The sequence below is a fragment of the Notolepis coatsorum genome (assembly GCF_963971535.1).
Source record: "Notolepis coatsorum genome assembly, chromosome: 8".
NCBI lineage: Eukaryota > Metazoa > Chordata > Actinopteri > Aulopiformes > Paralepididae > Notolepis > Notolepis coatsorum.
In genome coordinates, this window is record NC_140172.1 from 117,849,840 (window position 1) to 117,873,246 (window position 23,407).

The window sequence follows — 23,407 nt, forward strand, 5'->3', positions numbered from 1 at the left end:
CCAACATAATCCACCACAACACATGCATCGGGGGCATTGGACACGTTTCAATGTCATTGAGTGAACCGCTAGACTCGCCTGATCAAAAAAACTGTGCCCGGACCGGAGTGAATTAAATGTAACACCGGGTGTGAAAAAAAGGTTTAGAAGGGTGGGCGATACTGCCACCTACCAGGATGCGGCCGGTAAAGCACTCTAGCGATCTCAAAGCGATTCCCTGTGGTAACCCTGAGGTCCGTGTGAGAGAAATTAATAAAAATATCGGATGAAAGTAATAACGATGAAAACCCGACTATACTCGGGTATGGTGCTGAACGGTTGGCGAGTTAACCCGACTATCGTCGGGTCTGGCGCTGATTGAGTTAACCTGTTCCACCCGTGGTGAAAATCTGCCTAAAATATATACCTAGGTAAATGGAATATTGCTCCACTTCTACAAGGGTCATTTGCATATTCGTGGTATCTAGGGACATCTATGGACCTCAGGGAATGTAGTGTCAGAAATATTGTGTCTATTACTAGGCTTGCTTAAATTGTGATGAAACAGGAGAATATGATTTTTCTTTGCATCTTTGACAGTGAATAACACCATGCTAATAATGTCCAAACATTAAAAACTGCCACTGATCTCGTTCAGTACCTTCTTGAGATCATGTGTACAAAAAATCTAAGGAAATTAATAAAGGGAAGATGATTAAACAGAAGGTTCTGTAGATACAGTACTGAATTCTCCCATCCAGACCAATGCTATTTGAAATATTATTATAGAATATAGAATAGGAGGCTTATAAATTACCTTATTATAGCCAATTCGCACATTTATATATATATATATATATATATATATATATATATATATATACATATATTATCTTTCAAATGCCCGAGTTCAATTTGGATTTAGTATCATCAGGCGTGCATAAGAACAGATAATGAAATCTACTGTATGTACAGTAGCTTTCTTATTTTTGCCATAGTGCCGCCATTTTGAAACTAATTTCAAATCTGATTGTTGCTACATGCTAACAATAGGGAGGAGAAACTAACTGCGTTTCAATATTTGTCAAAAAAACGTTACCTTTTGTGGCTTATTATATCCCGAATAATAACAGTTATTGATATAATTCATACAGAACTCTAAACCTTGAACCCCTATAGAATCTTCCAGGAAGTGTAGTTCTGAAAAATTCCAACGCTGATCGACAGCTATGCATGTCCTCATGCAATTCCCATGGTTAAAAAATATCCAAAAATGGTCGCCCTCGCGACTAGACTTGTCCAAATCGAAAAGTTAAATCTATCTAATGATACTTTTAACCTATTGCTAAACTAATGTATTGATGATAATATACATTATACATGCTGTTGTGACATGTTAGTGATGTTAATACTTGAATACGCTTGAAATTTAAATCGCTAATTTTATACAACAGTCAAAAAAATATTGATTTATGACCAGATGTAATTTTGGGACCGGTACCGGTCCCGTCGGGTGGAACAGGTTATGGACTCTATCGCAGAGTTGTTTACACACACACCTGCAACTGTCACCCAGCCTTTTAACTCTAATTTGACTGTTCTGCTTCATGTATGCCCTTTTGTAATTTTATTTGGTTGTTTTAATTATTTCCCTTACCTCTGTGATGTATGTACCATGTCTCTTTTCAATTTTTTTTTGTCGTCTTTTACCACCCTGTTACCCTTCGAGGGGACCCTTTGTCCTCTCGCCAGGCCCTCTGTAAAAATATGCATTGTTGCATGGATTGAACTGGTCTTACACAAAGTGTCATGCCTTTAAGCCACTAATGTAAACCATGAGTGAATTACTGACTGACTGACTGACTGATTGCTGGTCTATAAGGAATTTCACGTCTAAAACACAGACCGACAGTCGAACAGCGGTGCAGCCAACCAGCAATCAATGTATCAACTGGGCTCCTCTATAGACGTTTTCAAAATAACTCTGTTGCTTGGGAAACAGGTTAGGCTGTTTATGAAAAAATCTATAAAGTCTGCATCTGTTTCACAGCGCTTACTCAGTGCCATGGAATTCTAAACCATTAATCGCCTACAGTGCCAGTACCTTAGATGTCTACTGTAATGATGCGATGCAAATGACCTACAAATAGAATTAAAGTCTTAACAACACATGTATCTGGCTAGCCATCTATTTGTCTTTACAAATTAATATGAAAAGTGATAAGAAATTGGCTAGTGTCTTAGCTACAGTATATACTGTATCAAACAGGTTTAGCCGGTTGCTAAGCTGAATTAGTAGGTAGGAGCAAAACTACCAAACGAACCATGATTGCATCTACAGTGTACATGAAGCAGCTAACAATAAATAAGCTCACTAATGCCATATCCCTTTGACATCCAAACAGATAGTAGAAAAACATTTGATTAGATTGTACTCGCGATTAACATAGCTAACATCAGTTCTGTGCCGTTAGAGGCTCTGCTTGGCATCACACTGCACTATCTCGCGTACGTGCACGCGTACTGAATAAATTCCACAAATGTACCTCTAATACCAGTATTAGTCTGACCACACCCCTCATCAGCTTACCTTCATAAGCAGGTGTGTGGTCACCTGCTCTCCTCCTTCTCGCTTTCACCACAAGGAATAAGTGCCTCGGTAGATCCCCACACTTGACACCATGATGGAAGAAATTGGATTAGGAACAGCTTTGGGAAACAAGGATACGTTGACATCATATCTTTATTTTCTCTCACTATTTTTCGAGAAAATACGGCGATATTGTCTTCGTACTGGAGTGTCTAGAAGATGATGATCATTCTAAAAACCCTCCACCGGTTTTTCGTATTGGGAGCACGCCGCTGCATGCTTCTCAACTGCAGTTCCTTGCTGTGTTTGTTGGGGTGAAACCTGTCAGGCCACAGCTGAACTGTCGGACATGCCGCTGTTGTGAGAAGCGGTGCGTTCCAGGTTGGGTGAGTAGTGTTTGCTGGCAGGCTCCACTTGTCTGTTAGTGCTATGGGGGCTACTTGACAATGTTTATGGAAACCGGCCCCAGGCTAGGGTCCTTTGTTCAGCCACCTAGGCGACAGGAGACCTTGGTCTGAAGACCATTATAGTTTAACTAGTGGGCCGCGACCATTGACACTGGTGATCCCTGTGTGTTTTGGACGAGTGGATTCTCTCTGTCACCGTGTTAAGGCCCCATCTTTCATATCCAAATGAGAGTATTCCTTCACGAGGGGATATGTGCATGAATGTGCGGTAGCGGCAGATTCATGTTCAAAGTCAGCTACACAGGCCAGTTGGTATTGTGCTGATTCCGTCGGGTGTGGTAAAATCACCGTTGTGAAGCGGTGTTGACATCTTGTTTTCTCTTTTGTCTTAAAAAGTGAGGAGAGGTTCAGAACGGCGGCCTGTCTGGGTGAGTGTTATGTCATTGTTTACATGTTCATAGCTTGCGGTTAGCCAGTCAGCTGTTAACTGCTGCGTTAGCCTGCTGGATCGCTGCATGGCCTGCTTAGGTTGGGCCTACTATTAGCCAGTCAGCTGTTAGCTGCGGGGCTAGCATGTCGTGGTCGCTAGGTAACGTTAGCTTGCTGCTATAGGCCATGGCCTGGCGCGGGGTAGCTTAGCTTCTCGCGCGCCGCCGTGAGCTCGCTTCTGATCGCGTGCGTCGTTAGCTCGGCGTCTCGCGAGCAGAAGCAGTAGCACCCGAAAGGTTGGAGCGGCCGTTAGCTTGATGCTATTCTGTTGAACGTGCTTTGATTTTAACATGTTTTACACTCTTGACCACGACGTCATCCTTGACAGGGGATGTTTCGTCGACCCTGCCCTGAGCCAGGACGGCAAGGTTGCATCAACAGGGGACTGTAGTGCGGGTTGGGGCGGTGACGCTGCCCAGTTCGGACAACACAGGAGCGGCTGTGTTCCTACGGTGTCTGTGACTGCACTTCGCTGATCTGCGTTCCGGGTAGGAACGGGGTTGACCAGACCTCATAACACGTCTTCTGGTTTTACTTTGCTAAATGTATTGTGAATAACGGTGTTTTTCCCAAAACGTGTGTTGCTACAATGCATTTAGGATACGTTGCGGGTTATGTGTGAGCTGTTTTTGTCACTGGCAGTTAGCTTCTCCGTGCAAATCGGGATGTAATGATCTGGTTGTTGTGTGAGAAACATCATGGTGTTTATATGTACCGTGTACTCACAACTAAGGTAACTAACCTATGAAGCTATGCTTGGTGACAAGTGAGTAAAAGAATGTTCTTTCTCAGACTGTGATGACAATGAACAGTGTGTTCACATATTAACAGGTTTTCCTGTTTTAACTGGCCGTATTGAGGGTAAAATAGGAGGATTGTGTTTTCCCCCCCGGTTCCCTGGGGACTTTTTCATCCTCCTATCAGACATGTTTGTGCACTATTTGTGTCTTTTGTGTGGTAGGGATGCGATGTAACTCTTAGCTTGATTGCTGAGGTTGTGCTAAATCTGCTGGAGAGACTTATTTTCCTAAAAAAAGAAAATGGTTTGGTTGCTGTCATGTGTGCTTAGCAAGGCCTGTGGCCGATACTAATCGAGAATGATGTATTCTCTCATTGTGAAAAAAACGGCGTTCCTCTGTTGAGTGTTTTTTGCCATTTTTTGTAGGTGATGATGGGTTGTGTGTGTCATGTGACCTACAACTGGGTTGGACTGGCCACAGAAGCACATGTGTATGTTGGACCGGGGCTCTTAGAGCCCTCTCTATTCTGTGTTTTTCCTTAGTAAAAATCAGATAGCAGGTTAGCTCATGCGCTGTGTGGAGCTGTAAAACGCTTCATAGAGTTGACTATGACTGTGTCATATTCTCTTTTTGTCATTACATCGTATCATGGGTGTGGGGTCGTAAAGGGGTGAACTGGTAACCTTTCCTCTCCCCATTGTTTCTGTCGGTCAGGGGTACACCCCCTGTCCTTCAAGGTTCCCGTCACGTGGCGGTTCGGCACGTTACGGGGGGGGGGGGGGGGGAGGGAGTTCCTGGTCCCACGGCCTGGTATATTGGGCGTGTGCACCGCAGGAATTCCCCCGCCATAGAGTACGTCACCGTGCGCGTCTCTGTTGGTAGGACTTCCGTGTGCTGTTCAGGTCCATGTGATGGATCTGTTTTCAGGGGGGGTAGTCAGGGCTCCTCCTCACCAAGCGCCTATTCAGGCCTTCTGTGAGTTCGGACTCCTTCTTCCATGTGAGGAAGCCTCCATCAGAGTACAGAGCCTTCCTCCTCAGATTGTCAAAGTGAGTGGACCCTCTAGAAGGGTCCTTTTCTATTGTGTGTGTATTCGATTCAATTCGTTTATTGAGTGTGTATGGGTTCAGTGCCTCTTCCCCGGAGAGCCCTAAAACCAGTTTTTTACATGGCTCAAGGTGCAATATATTCTTTTCAATCTGTACAGCTCGCGTGGGAAGTCTCTCTGGGGATCCCCGTCTCCTTCCTATGGGAGGGTGGTGGGATGTAAAAATGTGAAAATTTTTTACCCCGGCTGTGTAGACTGGGATACATACTGTTGATGCTTCCTTCTTTTCTATTCCAGAAGTGTTGGAGTTAGGGAGTGTCACACCCCTCTTGTCGTTCCCCTGGGCGCCTTGGGGATTCAATGACAGGTCTAAATAGCCTGTTCATTGATGGGGGTGTGTCCCGACGCACGTATAGTGCTAGCTCGCTGTAAACAGGCGATTGACTGGCACGCCTTGGTTGCTTGTGGTTGAAACAGCGTTTTTATAAAGCAACTGAGATGGGGTTTTTTCCTCTTCCGACGACCACATCCCATGACCTGGGTGGGTTGTCGACGGATTCTCGTTCATGTCTGGGGGATGATGACGGAATGGATCTGAACATATGTGGAGGGGTCTCACGCCCTTGGGGTGGGCCACCAGGCGCGGTTCGCCCGAACGTCTGGGTGGCGCCTTCTTTTCATGTTAAGATCGACACGCATATCTGCCCTTCTCCTGGAGTAGGCATGTCGGCGTGGTTAGGGCACGGGACTGGTTCTGGTCACGCTGGTCCAGGTCAGTTGAACCCGTTGTCCGCCGGGGATGCAGATCTGCTGTTCTGGTACCCTGAGGGACTTGGGCTTTTTTCAGGGGTCAAAAATGCCAGGTCGGTCTGGGTGTCACAGGGTTAAGCGCTATGGAGACCCTGGTTGGGTATGTTTTTACTCAGCACTGTCGTAATGGCTTACAGCCATGCCATTCTGTACACGCTCGATCTCGTCGGATCTCGGCCGCTACACAGGTTGGTCCTGGTTAGTACTTGGTTGGGAGACCGCCTGGGAATACCAAGTACGGTGTGCTTAGGGGCTGGTTCTCTATTATTTTTCGCTCCTCTCTCACGCATGGCGAAGAGGGGCCTGTGGGGGTGGTTTTTTGACCTCCTCTGGTGACCCTGTGCTTCCCGTACCGCCAGGCCCGGTCCGAAGTGATGTTTGCGACCCGTAGGCCTGGGTTAACCCTTTTTTGAAAACTGAAACACTTGTACTGCGGTATAGCCGGTGTATACCCGCAGGTGTGTTTTGGAGTTTTTTCTTGAGGGGTTATAGGAACAACCACCGCATTGGGTAACACCGAGGTGGTTGATTCCCTGGTGTGTTGGAGCAGTGTCAACTCCCGGGTTCACCGGTTGAGGGTGCCCCTGCACGTTCATGACGTCTGCCCATCGTGTCAGCCTTCTCTGCCTCGACCCCTCTGGGTGGGGGTTTTTAAATGGAGGCTTGGTCATGCAACAACGCCAGCATACGCCCCTTCCGCCGGGGCAGCTGTGTTCAGCTGTCCCCTCTGGCGCCTGTCTCGTCCGCAATCTCCAGGCTAGGGTTAACAGCCTGTTGCCTGGTTTTTCCCCGGTGCGCTGCCTGCTTCCGTTGGTTAACCTTTTTTGTGTGCTTACGGCCATGCTGACTGCCTGTTCTGCAGGGTCAGTGTGCCAGGCGGTGTACTATTGGGGGGACGGGGCCCGCTCGGCTTACGGCCATACCGACCTGAATACGCCCGATCTCGTCCGATCTCGGTAGCTAAGCAGGTTCTGGCCTGGTTAGTACTTGGTTGGGATACCGCCTGGGATTACCAGGTGCAGTAACTGGGGGGCCTTTGTCCGAATACGCTGGCGATGTGGGGGGCGGGGCACTACGTGCCCACCTGGTGGGGTCTTGATGCTGGCATCATGGACTTCTCCGGGCCCCCATTCCAGGGAGTCGAGTCCTTTTGGTGGGTCTGGGTCTTCCTTCGCGCTCCGCTGCTACGGCCTTGCCACGGGGTTGGGTTTGCCCTTGACCCCGTGATTCTGGGGGCGGTAACGAGGTTGTTCCTCCGTTCGTTCCCGGGTGGCATGCGGGTTGTGCGTGTGTGTAGTCGTGGGGTCAAGCCACGGTCTGCTCACCCTGTGCGTTGAGTTGCTTGAGTGCCTCTTCGCACGGTCGGGTCCGTCGCCTTCCCGTGAAGCCCCTAATAGGGGGGATACCCTCCATTAGGGGGGGTCGGGGGGGCTCGGCCCTCCCTGTTCTGATGGTTTTGGGGGGCTGTCAGCGGGGTGTATTTGTCAGCCAGCGGCTCCGCTTGGCCTCCCATTGTGCAGTGTGATGCCAAGCAGAGCCTCTAACGGCACAGAACGCTAGGTTATGACTATAACCAAGTTCTGTTAGTTAGAGGTGACGCTTGGCATCAGACGGCCGCTGCAGCCCTTGACCTCACCTTGTGGTGAAAGCTTGGGAAGGAGGAGAGCAGGTGACCACACACCTGCTTATGAAGGTAAGCTGATGAGGGGTGTGGTCAGACTAATACTGGTATTAGAGGTACATTTGTGGAATTTATTCAGTACGCGTGCACGTACGCGAGATAGTGCAGTGTGATGCCAAGCGTCACCTCTAACTAACAGAACTTGGTTATAGTCATAACCTAGCGTTAATGTCTGTTACTGAGCTGTCATGAATTCATCTGAATGCAGGCGACTGGGTGGCGTAGCGGAGATTGCGCTCGTCACCAATGCAAGAGGCTGCGGTCTCGACTCCCGGAGTCAGCATTGCCTGCGGCTTGGGCCAGTCGTCATACTATCTCAATTGGCAGAGGTAGCGGGTGGAAAGTCGATGGGTGGGGATTGGACGGACAGCGACTCCTACAGGTCGGTTGGTGCGCCTGTACAGCAGAGTCAGGAAGTATCGGGGGCAGCATGAGCCTCCCACGCGTTACTCCTCGCCACTGAGAGACCGCGCTGTCTGGTGAAAAGATGCGACAGGCTGCCTCCTCGTGTACCGGAGGGGACACGTGATGCAAGGTTTCTATCCTCACTACAGCCGACCAGTGGGAGGCATAGTCTAGCAACGTTCAAGACAGGGGAGGGGAGAATTGAAGGGGAGAATTGGATACACGAAATTGGGATGGGAGAATTGAAAAATAAGGAGAAAAAGTGGATCAAAAAGAAAAAAATAATTCATCTGAATGCCATGCTGATGATTCCCTACATTGTATGGTTTTTGGACTAAGAGGTTGGCAGTCGACCCTGGCTCCTTTCGATCGATTAGTCGATTATTCGACTAGTCGAGGTCAGCCCTAGTACATACATACATATATACAGACAGGCGCTGTCCTAGATGGCTGCAGCCACTTTCTGGCTATGTCGCAAAAAAGCCATGTTTAATTACAGCCCAAAGGGCAATACCTATACAGTAGGTAGACCAAATACCATGAGATTAATTATCATTTAGACGTATTGTTTTCTTTATTTACCGTTGTGATTGTAATGCTGTTGTTCTAGGTTTACTTGTGGAAATATAACACACATGATGTCATTGTGCCAATAGTGATCTCTGAATCCGTATTCCCGATGTGTGTTCGAGATGAAAGCGTTTTGCACCCCTGCCAAAACAGAAGGTACGCAGCACGGCGATGCTGGAGCCGCAGGCCTGGGAGCACCAAGGGATTCTCAAACTAATTAACATGGTGTCACACTATAACAAACACGGCACACAGAAAACCCTTAAGCCCGTTTTCAAAATGTCTCTCATTTCCCTGCTGCTTATAATCAGTAAATCCAAGAAGAAGAAGAAGGAGAGAAAAAAACACCCGATTTGTTGTAATGCGTGTGATGACTTTGTGGGAACAGTGATAAAGCGACACTGAATCTTTTTCAAACAGCCGTAATTCTCTGTATCCAATTGCAAATCCCCCAAATCTTAATGAATTTACAGAGATCTGTCAGAGGAGATAATGTTGCTGCTTTCCTAATGACATTGGTCCAAATGAGATTTGCATTTTGCCCCCATCACGGGACCCAGGCTCATTGACTGCTGTTGTTATTAGAGTTGGCCGATGTGCTCCATAATCAGATCGTCATATCCTCACCCTGTGAGATTGCCAACAGCCGATTCTATTGCCCACATTCTATCGCCCCCGCCCCCCCCCCCCCCCGTCTCAGTGCACTACAGTAGGAAGCAAACAAATACGGCCTGAATATATAATACTATATTATTATTATTTTATGTTATATTGTCATTGTCAATACCTGGAGCTTACATTTGAACCATTTCCTTCTGCACCCACACCCCTTACCCTAAACCGGGTTTGTATCCTATTCCCTACCCCTACACCCCTTACCCTAAACCGGGTTCGTATCCTATTCCATACCCCTACACCCCTTACCCTAAACCGAGTTCGTATCCTATTCCATACCCCTATACCCCTTACCCTAAACTGCGTTTGTATCCTACCCCTCACACACACTCATACACATAAAATGTATGTACACATATGACTTTTTTTTTTTTACCACTACGAGTAGCTTAGATGTTTGTTAACACTTTCAGAGCCCAAGCTTAATCTTGATTTACCGCTTGAATGCCCACCATCCACTTCAATGTTAGCGTTAATAACGCCTAATCTATGTTTTAAATTATGGCTATGTGTCTAATCTGCCCGTCGCTTATCAATGACTCATTTTCCAGTCAACATTGTCGAAGCGGATTGTTTTTTTATCGGTTCATTTTCGTTTTATAACATAAATATTCCATGATAATCGCCCTTTTCTGGAATATTCTAGAATACACAAAAACGTTGTAATTTTTCTGCCTATTTATGAATAGTTTTCAAATAAACGCTAGATTATCGATAGTATAATGTGCACGCTATATAGGCGATCTGAAAAATCGATTCTCTGATTTCCTCAAAGCGATCCACATCTGAGCTCCTACAGGGGCTGTATGCCAACGGGAGACTCGGTTGATGAAATATGATAATAAAAAAATTAAACGATAATTGTCGTCGTGGGCATTCAGGCATTGGGCTGATAAAACGCCTTATCACGTTTTGGGCATTGAAAGTGTTAAGGGGATTGGGTTTCTTCATTGAGCGCTTATCCTTATTATTAGGCCACAAGTATCTTATGAATGTTATTGTATTATTATATTAAATAGGCTAACATATAATAATAATAATAATAATAATAATAATAATAATAATAATAATAATAATAATAATAATAATAATAATAATAGATCAAATTTATATAGCGCCTTTCATAGAACCCAAGGTCGCTTCACAATCAGGACAAAAAAAATAGGGCAAGGAAAATAGGGGGGGGGGGAAAGGGGGGATGAGGGAAGGTAAGGGATAATGGACCTAATCTAATATAAACTAACTGATGGGGAAAAGCCTTGGTGAAGGTGTGTTTTTAGAGCGGATTTGAAGGTGTCCAGGGTTGGGGCGTTGCGGATTTCGGGGGGGGAGAGAGTTCCAGAGGGTAGGGGACGCCACGCTGAAGGCTCTGTCCCCAAAAGTCCGTAACCTGGTGCGAGGGATGGAGAGGAGACCCAGATCAGAGGATCGTAGGTTCCGGGATGGAGTGTATGGCTGAAGCAGCACATGCAAGTATACGCTATGGTTCAAATGCAACATTTTAAATAAAAAATGCTCTCCAGTGGATCGGGTTGACAGCGGCACACGTGAGTCAGGGCTAATTGTTCAACTATTGTGCAAAAACTAAACATGATTTCTCCTGTGGTTTGGGTCGACTGATGCATCCGTTCATCAGAGCGTTGCATTGTTAATTGCAGTTCGGCCAACACGTGCTGCTTGATCTGCCTAGATTGTCATCACTTTGAACCCGCGAGAGAGACTTGGGCCAGAGGAGGTGAGTGAGAGAGAGAGAGAGAGTGAGTCTGTGGTTGAGAGACCACTGCAACAACTTTAGGTTGCTGGACTGAGAAGGGTGGAATGAAACTCAGCGCTGTCAATTCCAAAACTGTCAAACGTAATAGAAAACATTTAAAAAGGGTTTATTTTGCAGTAGATACCTAGTGCCTAAATCAACATTTTGTGGTAAGGGAGGCAAATTATTCTGACAGTACAGTTGTTCACGCCGCACATTTAAAGCACATACTTGAGCAGAAATAATTTCTTCATTTTCTGCCAATTACAATAGGCCTATATTTCCCAACAGTGTTAACACATAGGCCAATATAATGGCCCTTTAACCCTTTCACTACCACACTACAGCAGGTTAACCCTTTCACTACCAAATGGTGAAAGGGTTAACCTTCTGTAGTGTGGTAGTGAAAGGGTTACCACTTTGTCGTGTGGCAGTGAAAGGGTTCACCTTCTGTATTGTCGCAGTGAAAGGGTTAACCCTTTGGTAGTGTGGTATTAACATAATGCCACAGGCTGGTTCTGGTTGGGCTCAAACAACCCCAGAAGCTTCTTGACATTGTGCAGTTGGAGACATCCATCTCTGAACCTCCATCCATGTCCTACCGAGGTTCTACTGTCTTTTATTCAACCTAAACTATGACCCTGGCCCTGGTGGAGGCCATTATAACATGACACTAAGTCACTCCAGAACACACTAACATCACGCACACTTGCACACACGCACACACGCAACCACTAAACCATAACCCTGACCCTAGCTATAACCACTAAACCCTAACCTTAAACTTAACCCTAACCTTAACCCTTACCTTAGCCATAACCACTGCATGCCTAAACAAACCCTAACCTTAACCTAATCCAAATAAATAGACCCTTATCCTTGTGTTCCGAAGGACATAAAAACGTGTTTACCTTCCTTGTGGGGACATTTGGTACTGCCATCGGTAGGAAAACAAGGAGACAATCACACACACACACACCGCTTCCCCGTCACCATCTCCTCACCTGGTGGACGCAGACGTTGCACTTGTCACAGAAGACCATCTCGTTGCCGTCCTCTCCCTCTGGCGAGCGGCACACGTCACACACCACGTCCTCGTCGTACTCGATGCCCAGACCCTCCTCCGTCTCGATGGCCCGACGCATGTTCTCCTCACAGACACTCTCCAGCTCCACCAACACCAGCTCCATGTTACACTCATCCAGCTCAGGCAGGCCTGGAGGGACGGAGAGAGAGATAGGGGGGGGGGGAGAGGGGAGAGAGATGTGGGAGAGGGAGAGAGAGAGAGGGGAGAGAGAGAGAGAGGGAAATGGGGGAGAGAGAGGGGGGAAGGATCGAGAGGGGGGAAGGAGCGAGAGAGGGGGGAGAGATAGAGGAGATATAGAGAGAGCGAGAGAGAGGGGGAGCGAGAGATATAGAGGGAAGAGAGAGCGATAGAGAGAGGGGAGAGAGAAAGATAGAGAGCGGGGGTAGAGAGAGAGAGACAAATAAGAAAATTAGAGAAATGGAAGGAGAGAAATAAATAGAGAGAGGCGGAGATGGAGGGAGAGAGTGATGCAAGGAAAGAGAGAAATGGAAGGAGAGAGAGACAGCAAAAGAAGGTGAGAGGGGAGAGAGAGAGAGAGAGAGAGAGAGAGAGAGAGGGGAGAGGTAGAGAGAGAGGGAGGGAGGGGGAGAGAAAGCGGGGAAGATAGAGAGGCAAGGAGTGTCAGAGAAAGAAAGAGAAAGAAAGAAAGAAAGAAAGAAAGAAAGAAAGAAAGAAAGAAAGAAAGAAAGAAAGAAAGAAAGAAAGAAAGAAAGAAAGAAAGAAAGAAAGAAAGAAAGAGAGAAGAGAAAGATGTTATTGGTGGCCTGTTTTTCTCGTACATGCGTACTATGGACAGGCACACACAGACACACGCACACAGACACACAGACATGCACACGCACACACACGCACGTGCATTATAATACCGGTGCCATTCATGCCAGCGAGGACTTTCACTTCCTCTCCTAGGATGAGACCTGCAACCTCAGCCCAGTTTCAAACCACCAGCCCTGTGCTCGTCAGCATGAGAGGCAGCAGCCCCCTGAAGAGTGCACAATTGATTTGAACGAAGGGCAGTATTTCATTCTGAGTGACTTTAACAGACTTCTCCAACTCCATTACACAGTTACGGAGTCATCTTACCATCTTACCCTGAATGCCCATACGGCAGTAAAACAAAGTTATACAGCAAGATGCCGGCTCTTTAGTGTGTGACCGCATCTTTGTTTGGCACAATCCCCTGCAAAAATCATCATCCTTTTTCCTAGCCCAGGCATTTATTTGCTTCAATCACTGATCTCAACCAGCCTATTATTTGGGACAGGTGTTTATATGGGACAGGCCTTTAATTCTTTTCACAACAAAACAGCTCAGCAAAGATGGGAAATACAGTATGAATATTACTTGTAAAATTAGGCTATGGAATAACATATTAACTATGAATAATTAATTTGAACTCACTGAGAGACAGCTCTAGTGAATGTAGAGAGAAATGAGACTTTGTTTTCAGTTGCCTCTCGCTGTCTATTTCAGCACACACAGACAGACACACATACACGCGCACACACAGACGCGCGCGCACACACAGACGCGCACACACACACACACACACACACACACACACACACACACTCACTCACTCACTCACTCACTCACTCACTCACTCACTCACTCACTCACTCACTCACTCACTCACTCACTCACTCACTCACTCACTCACTCACTCACTCACTCACTCACTCACTCACTCACTCACTCACTCACTCTCTCTCTCTCTGTCCAGTCCAGCACTGGACAGCGCCCAACCACACACACATGTGACTGAAGTTTGAATTTTTTCATTTCAACCTTTATTTAAAATCGTAAGCATCTGAGGTTTCCCTCATTTACAGAAACGACGATTGTACAGTACATAATAAAAACAATATTCACAGAAATTTAAACACCAGAGTAAAACAAATTAAAAACGTTTAAAAATAATTTTAAAATATCAACTAAAACAGTTACAGGTAGTCACACAATGGTCTGAAATCATACATTTAAACATTCCAAGGGAAGGGAGAACCTCCAATTTTAGCGTGAGTTGAAGGACATTCCATGAGTTAGAGGCATCAAAGGAAAAGGCTGACTTCCCTAGCTCAGAACAAATCTGAGGAACCCTAAGAACCATCCAGTCATTCGATCGAGTTGAATAGGTTCCAATATTCCAATCTAACAGTGAGGAGATATAAACAGGTTGTTTACCAATAAGGGCTTTAAAAATAAATAAATACAAGTGTTTGTTGCGCCTTTCTGCAAGAGAAGGCCAACCCACCCTATCATACAGGACACAATGCAAGTAACGAATCAATGGTAACCAGATAAACGATTAACGTAGACCCTAATCAAGACCGACCTTTATCTGTCAAAACGTGTGGCCAGTAAAAGAGACAGGCGTCTATATCATGGGACTTGGCTTTTAATTGAGGTTTTACAGTATTTGTTTCCAATGAAAATGAAAACAATGATGCAAGGAATACAAGTCCTTCCATAACGTTCAGTCTTAGCAGCGAATAACCAGCAACGTGCCCTGAATTCCCATGCAGCAGTAAAACCTAAAGTCATATGGCAGTGTTGTCTTAAGAGTCTGAATTTATGGAATATTCCACAGGATTTATTTGGAAGATTCAACACGCAGTTGAGAAGAGCTTTACATTTTAGCGTTGAGCGACGCTGTTTTCTATATTTATTATTTACAGCACGTCACTCAACTTCCCCGCAAACAAAATGTTTAGGATTCTTTTGCATCCTCTCGCCAGCGGAGAGGACTTGCGAGTTTTGCGGGGCTTTTTAGTTTTTAGTTTTAAATAGACAAACAGGGGCTTCGGATCCCATGTTATAAAAACACTGAGGCAGCCCCGCCGCCGCCGGAATGAAGGCTATATTCTAGAGTTCTACTGTAGTTCTACTGTAGCTAAATCCACATTGTTCAGTGAAGGTGGATGACGAGGCCACAGTCAGGCCCTGCTGCTCCACTGCAGCCATCCATGGATTCATCATTTGGATTCACGTCTCATTCGTGTCACGTCGAGGTTCAACTGAGGTTCTATCTCAAACCCTGTCCTCTTTTCGTGATCCTCCAATCACAGCTGCCGCTCACATGCACGTTCATTCTCATGTAGTGCATTGAAATAGAGAGAAGTTGATTGTGGTTGTTTTCTGGTGTTTTCTGGTTGTTTTCTGGTGCGTCAACTCACATGGAGGTAAATCTCTCACTCACTGTTGTGTTTTATATGAAAAAGAGAAGGGACTTGCATTGTGTTTTATTGATCTATATGGCTCTGCTTATGAAACTTCCCTGTTATCTCTGCTCTCTGATTGCTTTTAAATACAGCTCATATGGTACGAGGTCACCGGATTACTTAGCTTTAGATACACCACATGTAAAAAACTGAGCTTGGCGACTTCCGGTATGCCGTTAGAGGGCACAGACGCATAGAAGACCGCTCTCCCGGGCTAAATATAATTCTTCCACTTTAAAGAATTCAATGAACACAAATATCTAAATCAAAAGGTAGATGAGTGGAAGAAGGAAAGGGAAGGACCGAAAAAGAAGGGAAAAACGTTTAAGAACTCGAAAAACGAGACCACAGAGGAGTCCGATATCGAAGCTAACGTGGTCGCTAGCTTAAACGAAGTGTGGCAACGTGCCGACAAGTCACGAGAAGAGCACGGAACACGAATATACAACCAATGAGCTGGTGCCGAGAAGCATGCATTAAAAAAGCACTGAAGATAAAAGGAACCCGCTTCCAGACCCCACACTCCAACATGAAGATTCAAAGAAGTACTGGAAGGAGGCGAGGAGGGAACCGGGGGCACAGGCGCCTCAGAACGCGAGAGACGGGACGAGCCGACGGCACCAGGCAGACAGAGGGGCCACTGCACTGAGAGGGAGAGACAGGCTCAGCGAGTACACACATCCTAAAAAACAATGAGAAAGAAACAATAGGACTCCTCTTGTTTCTGTGATCATGGCAATGTTTACTAAGTGCCCGGGAGGGGTAAGGTAATTTTATTAGCGTAGGTTTTCTTTAGCAGCCAACGTTGGACCAAGGGATGGAAGGGTTTCGGATAGACGCCTCGTCTCACACCCTTAGCGCAGGGCCCCCCCCCCCTAACGAGGGGCTCTCCCTCGCACACCAACGGGGTTTATGCCAAGAGGAGCGGGTGTTTCCCCCCTCGCTTGGAGGTCGAATTCATTACGTGTTAAATGTTATATGTTAAATGTTGGGAAGAATGTAGGGTGCGGGAGGCAGCAGACATATGCAAGAACTGGGAAATGAATGTCAGGAACCATAAACGGACCAGATAAGAACAAAAACGGCTATCCCTCATAATCAATGCCCTGTCCTGTGAGTCTTGTTTGTCTTGTGGTGGTGGTTGTCTTATCCTGGAAAAAATTGTAGATTGGCTATGCAAAAACGGAACATCATACTGTAAAGAAAAGAAAAGGTTGATGTATTAATGTGAAGAGGAGATTTTGGAAAAGAAAAGGAAAATGTTTAAAATGTTCATGCACATAACGTAACCACTGAATCTTTTTTTAAATCGTCTATGAAAAAGCGGAATTCATACTGTAAAGAAAATTGTTATATGCAAAAATGTGAAAAAGTGACTTTGGAAAAGAAAAGGAAAATGTCTATGCAAAAATGTAAAGAAAGTGATGTTGGAAAAGAAGAGAAAAATGAACCAAAATAAAGAGTTATAAAAAAAAACTGAGCTTGGCAAAATTGGCTTTATGAATGGAAGAGAAAACCTTGACGTTTGAACATTTCATTCCTTGGATCCTTTGTGTTAGTTGTTTGACCGCTGTATGCTAATATGACTGATGACCTGTACTGTATTTCTACATGTCTATTGTACACACTGGTCTCTCTTGAAAAAGAGATCTTGATCTCAATGAGACCACCAACCGGAGACACAGGGGATCTGGGGGCTATGGCATGAACCTCCAGGCACGATAACCTCCAGTGAGACTCCGAGCCATCAGGTGAAAAGAAGCGGCTGGCGACAGTGGCTCGGTAGGTAGAGCAGTCGTCTGGTAATCCAGAGGTTCCCGGTTCGATTCACGCTCCTCCCGGGCAGCGTGTCGAAGTGTCCTTGAGCAAGACACTTAACCCCTAACTGCTCCCGATGAGCAGGTTGGCACCTTGCCGTCGGTGTGTGAATCGGTCAAATGTGAGGAACAAATTGTAAAGCACTTTGGATAAAAGTGCTATATAAATGCAGCCATTTACCATTTACCTGTCTTAATGAATAAATGTAATGAAAAATCATAGAATGAATTTCAATCCATATGTGTCAAACTCAAGGCCCACGGGCCAAATACGGCCCGCCTGGCATCTTCCTCCGGCCCGCAGACTGAATTCCCTTATCAATAGATTCTGGCCCGCTGCCTCTCCTAGGCACAATTCAACTGGCCTGTGACTGAAATCAAGCGCACCTCAGTCTCCCTGCACGGCAAAACAAATGACTTTCGCTTTTAAAAGCTTGTCAGTAATCTGTTTTACACACGACTCAAGCCGTGGTGTTATCAAGTGAATCATTGCTAATTCATCATACCTACTCTGGAATCAAATACGTGGAAATGATTGGTTTTGCGCACGATAAGTGAACGCTACAGTAGAAAGAGATGCTGAGGAGATGAAGCACGCAGCATGTGATTCTTGATTAGTTATTCTTTGCCACTGCCAAAGGCTTCCAGTTTATTTAAAAATGTGTCTAAACTCTGTTTGTCCGAGGAAACAGACAGTCCAACAGTTGCGGATGGAGGATTGTATTCGATTTTAGCTACGGGAGAGGTTCTCAACCTTTTCTTCTGTGTCAAGGATCCCCAAATTTATACAAATGATTAAGTGTCCGTGTGATGAGATTCCATCTCAGGGAACCCAATCTGAGAAGATATATGTTGTTAGATATGATTAAGTCTAAGACAGTAGCTTTAAGGATATGACAGCAGAGAAAGTGGAACCTATGATCATGGTCTATATTTCTCTCACTTCTAGTGAATAAAAAATGTCAAATGAAAGAATCCCCCATTTTTCCAGGGACCCTCGTGGAACTCTCTAAAGGACTCCTTGGGGTCCCCGGGCCCCACGTTGAGAACCACAGTTGCTATGGGAAAGAGGCCATTGTTTGAAGCGGACAGAGCAAAGGGAAGTGGAGTTATCCATTAACTGACTGTGACATTTACATCACGTACTGTACAAAAAGAGAGGACAGGGAACAGAAAACTGTGTGTGTGTGCGTGCGTGCGTTCGTGCGTGTGTGTGTGTGTGTGCGCGACTGTGCGTGCAGTACGTGAGTAAACACTGTGTATCTGTGTGTGTGTGAGTCATTGTACAAGTCAGCACAGAGGCTATTTGCATGTTCTTATCTGTTTGTTTATATTAGATAGTGAGACATAGGAAAATAGAAAGAGAGAGAGAGAGAGAGAGAGAGAGAGAGAGAGAGAGAGAGAGAGAGAGAGAGAGAGAGAGAGAGAGAGAGCGAGAGAGAGAGAGAGAGGGTGGGGAGGGAGAGACAGACACACATACAGTAGAGAGGGGGAGGGAGAGAGAGATATGGAGAGAGAGAGAGAAATAGCGAGGGAGAGGAAGAGAGGGAGAGATATATTGAGGGAGATAGAGAGAGAGGGGGGAGAGAGAGGGAGAGAGAGAGGGAGAGAGATAGGGAGACAGAGAGGGACATATAGGGAGACAGAGAGGGAGAGGGAGGGGGGAAAGAGAGAGGGGGGAGATAGAGAGGGAGAGAGATAGGGAGACGGAGAGGGAGAGATAGAGGGGGAGAGGGAGAGAGAGGTGGGAGAGACAGACACACACATACAGGGCCCTATCTTTGGACCCCATCTTCATCTTCGACATCTCTCTCCATTCTGACTCCCTCTTTGCTCTCCTGACATATCTCTCCATTCTGACTCCATCTTTGCTCTCCTGACATATCTCTCTATTCTGACTCCCTCTTTGCTCTCCTGACATATCTCTCCATTCTGACTCCATCTTTGCTCTCCTGACATCTCTCCATTCTGACTCCAGGTTTTCAGTCTCTCCTAAACAGCTACTGTTTTCTTGTCTTCCCCCCCACGCATGCTTTGTTTTCGCTAACTTTTTGTAAGGGGTGGATTGATTGACTGATAAGCATTTTCATCTTTGTATTTCTCCATTCAGATTTTTTGACTTGTCATGTTAGTAAATATATAAATGCTAAATGGTTGCATTTATATAGCGCTTTTATCCAAAGCGCTTTACAATTGGTTACTCACATTTTACCCATTCACTCACACATTCACACACCGATGGCAGAGGCGACCATTCAAGGTGCCGACCTGCACATCGGGAAAAATGAGGGGTTAAGTGTCTTGCTCAAGGACACTTCGACATGCTGCCCCGGGAGGAGCATAAATCGAACCGGGAACCTCCGGGTTACCAGACGACTGCTCTAACTCCTGAGCCACTGTCGCCGCCCCTCTCCCCCACTCCCCCACTGTCGTACTCTGTCTCTCCTTTCTTCTCAGACAGCCGCCATAGGCCTACAATTGCACTGAATGAGTAGTTCAGCTCAGCTGACAGGGCTAACAGCCCCCCTGCTGCTAATGATCCCATTCGATCAATATAACGTGACCACCCAGAGCAAAGTGTAAAGAGACGGACAAACAGACACGGGTGTTGTTGTCGATATCCCAGTGGAACTGTTATTTTCCATTCCCAGTGGGATACATTTTTATAGTGGGATACAATTTCTTTAGCTTTCCAACAGCTGTCCTTTTGGTCGAATTGAGTTGCCATGTTTTCAATTTGCAGTTGAGAGCATGTTGTTTGCTCGTCAGCTGAACCTCCCGCAGTGACGTCAAGGGATGGAACGTTTTAGCTTTTTAGCTGCGTCGTGCATTCCATACAGTCTAACATTATGCTTATTGCCTCAGGAAACGGATCTACAAATCTACATTGATTGCGGATCTGTGGAGGTCTTTAGAGAGAGAGAGAGAGAGAGAGAGAGAGAGAGAGAGATCTTCTGCACAAATCCTCCCAGACATGGGCACTGACAGTCAATCTAACCAAAACTAAAGTTATGATATTCCAAAAAAGGCCCAGCCTACACACAAATTCCTCCTAGACACAATTGCCATAGAACACACACAAAACTACACTTATCTTGGCCTAAACATCAGTGCTACAGGGAACTTCAACCAAGCTGTGAACGACCTGAGAGACAAAGCAAGAAGGGCTTTTTATGCTATCAAAAGGAACATCAAGCTAGACCATTCGAATCAAAATCTGGCAAAAAAATATTAGACTCCGTCATTAGAACCCATTTCCCTGTATGGTTGCGAAGTCTGGGGCCCAAGTAAATGGGACAAACACCCAATTGAGACTCTGCATGTGGAATTTTGCAAATCCATTCTCACCAACAGAAAACACCAAATAATGCATGCAGAGCAGAACTAGGAAAATCCAAAAAAGAGCATTTAAATTATATAATCACCTAAAAGAAAGCAACCCAGACACACTCCATAACAAAGCCCTCACCTACAGAGAGACCCTGGAGAGATGCCCACTCAGCCAGATGGTTCTGGGACTCTTCCCACAAACACAAACAGAGCCACCAGACAGAAACCACACTGGACTAAACCAAATTATAAGAAAACAAAAAGAAAACTATCTGACACATTGGAAAGAATCAACCCAAAACCAGAGCAAATTGAAATGCTATTTGGCCCTAAACAGAGAGTACACAGTGGCAGAATACCTGAACACTGTGACTGACCCAAAAACTAAGAAGATCCTTGACTAGGTACAGACTCAGCAAGCACAGCCTAGCCATCGAGAAAGGCCGCCATAGGCATACATGGCTCCCAAGAGAAGACAGACTGTGCACCCACTGCACACAAGAAGAGGTGGAAACCGAGCTACACTTCTTAACAACCTGCCCACTATACCAAGACATCAGAGACATATACTTCCCACAAATTGCAAACACCCAAAGAGACTTTGAAAACATGGACAATAACTCAAAACTCCCATACCTACTGGGAGAAATACAAGAATGTGCAAACACAGCAGCAAGATTTGTGAGCTGCTGTGGCAAGAAAAGGACATCCAGCGGAATGCAACCACCATAAAGACTGTCAATCACACAAAAACAAATTCCTTCTGTACTGTACTGATTACCTCTGATTTCTCTGTTTGATTGTTTTGTTTTGCTTTGGCAATGCCCATTTGAATTTAATTGAGAAGAGAGAGAGAGAGAGAGAGAGAGAGAGAGAGAGAGAGAGAGAGAGAGAGAGAGAGAGAGAGAGAGAGAGAGAGAGAGAGAGAGAGAGAGAGAGAGAGAGAAGAGAGAGAGAAGACACACACATATACAGTACAAAGAGTGAGGCATACAGTATACAGTACAGAGAGAGAGAGGGAGAGAGAGAGAGAGAGAGAAAGAGAGAGAGAGAGAGACACACACACACAGGAAATGGGAAAGTCATCTATAGTTGTAAGCCTGTAGATTGTGTGAATTTGCACATTTCATTTGAAGGATCCACCACTAGTTGAGACATTGGTGCCATAGTGCACAGAGGAGGAAATATGTATATGGAAGTAACCTATAAGATTATATATCCTATAGGGGATTATGTTATGAAAGTAACCTATAAATGATATATTTACTTTGACTAAGGTCACACTTTTGATCTCGCAAAGGTGGCAATCACTGAAATCGCTAGCTAACATACCTGCAATGATGACGTAATCTATCTCGCGAGTAGACATCTAGATGCCTGTAACCAGTAGCCTAGCAAGCTTTCAACAAGTCATTCCTAAATTCACAGCTTAGCCCAGGGAAGGTGCAGTTGTATCTTCTTAAAAGCAAAGTACTGTGTGATGCTGTGGGTTAGATTAAAACTGTATTGGAACCGGACCAAATACAACGCATGCATTTACACATTTTTTTTTATCCACTTTTTCTCCCATTTTCTATATTTTCTCCCATCCCAATTTCGTATCATCCAATTCAACCCTCCCCTGTCACGGACGCTGTTTCTTGCCTCCCACAAGCTGGCTGCAATGTGGACTAAGTCATACATAGCACAAGTCCCCTCCGGTACTTGAGGTAACAGCAGTCGCATCTTTTCACCTGCACAGCTCGATCTCTCAGTGGCGAGGAGTAACGCGTGGGAGGCTCACGCTGCCCCGACACTTCCTGATTCTACTGCGCAGGCGCACCGACCGACCTGTAGGAGTCGCTGTCCACAACGCCCGATCCCCACCCATCAGTTTCCCACCCCCTAATACGGCCAATGTGTATTAGAACGGACGACCAGCTAAACTGAAAGCAAATGTGGAGCGCTGGGCTCGAACAGGCAAGCCCAGCGTCTCCAGCATTTCGTGGCGAGCGCCTTGCCCACTACGCCACGTAGCCGCCCACATGCATTTACACCTTAACAATGCATGGCGGGCCGCCACAAACGTTTCCGAGGGCTGCCATTGGCCCATGGGCCACACTTAGAAACGCCTGCTTTATCAGTGTTGTTTTGGTTAGCAGTTAGCCTTGAACTCTCAGTGCTGGTGCTAGCTCAGTAATCAGTAATCTATCAATTATATATCCTGTAGGGGATTATATTATGAACGTAACCTTCCACAACCACGGCCTTGCCCAGTAAAAAAAACAATTATGCCGCAGTTGGTTTGGTCTATTATCAGAGGTCATGAGAAACAACAACTTTCAACTGAAAAAAGGCCCTACTGTGCTGTTCAGGGAATTGATTTGATATTTGATAATCTGCAGAAAGCACAGTAAATAAGGTCCGGGACCCACAGGGATTTAAGAACACAATCATAGTCCTTATCTGTAAACGTCCAATCAGATAGCAAATAAACTGGGGGGAGACTGGGGCGATGCTGTTGGTCAGCAGCTGTTGTCACCACAGAGAGAGAGAGAGAGAGAGGGGGGGGGGAGAGAGAGAGAGAGAGAGAGAGAGAGAGAGAGAGAGAGAGAGAGAGAGAGAGAGAGAGAGAGAGAGAGACTTTGACTTTTGATGTTCTTTATTAAAACATGTCAACTAAAAACAGTCAGTAGAGAGAGAGGGGGGGGGGGCGAAGAGAGAGAGGGAAAGAGAGAGATAGAGAGAGGCAGGGAGAGAGAGGGAGAGAGAGAGATAGAGAGAGAGAGAGAGAGAGAGAGAGAGAGAGGGGGGCAAAGAGAGAGA

General features: G+C 45.8%; 1 protein-coding gene across 1 annotated transcript in view; it reads right to left on the reverse strand.

The window, feature by feature from the left end:
* Positions 1-23,407, reverse strand: part of jade2 (jade family PHD finger 2) — a gene marked incomplete at both ends in the record, with an annotated part of 461,718 nt that overhangs the window by 198,810 nt on the left and 239,501 nt on the right. The window contains 1 exon segment of the mRNA XM_084320505.1: positions 12,152-12,363. Coding sequence (XP_084176631.1) covers positions 12,152-12,363 — 212 coding nt within the window.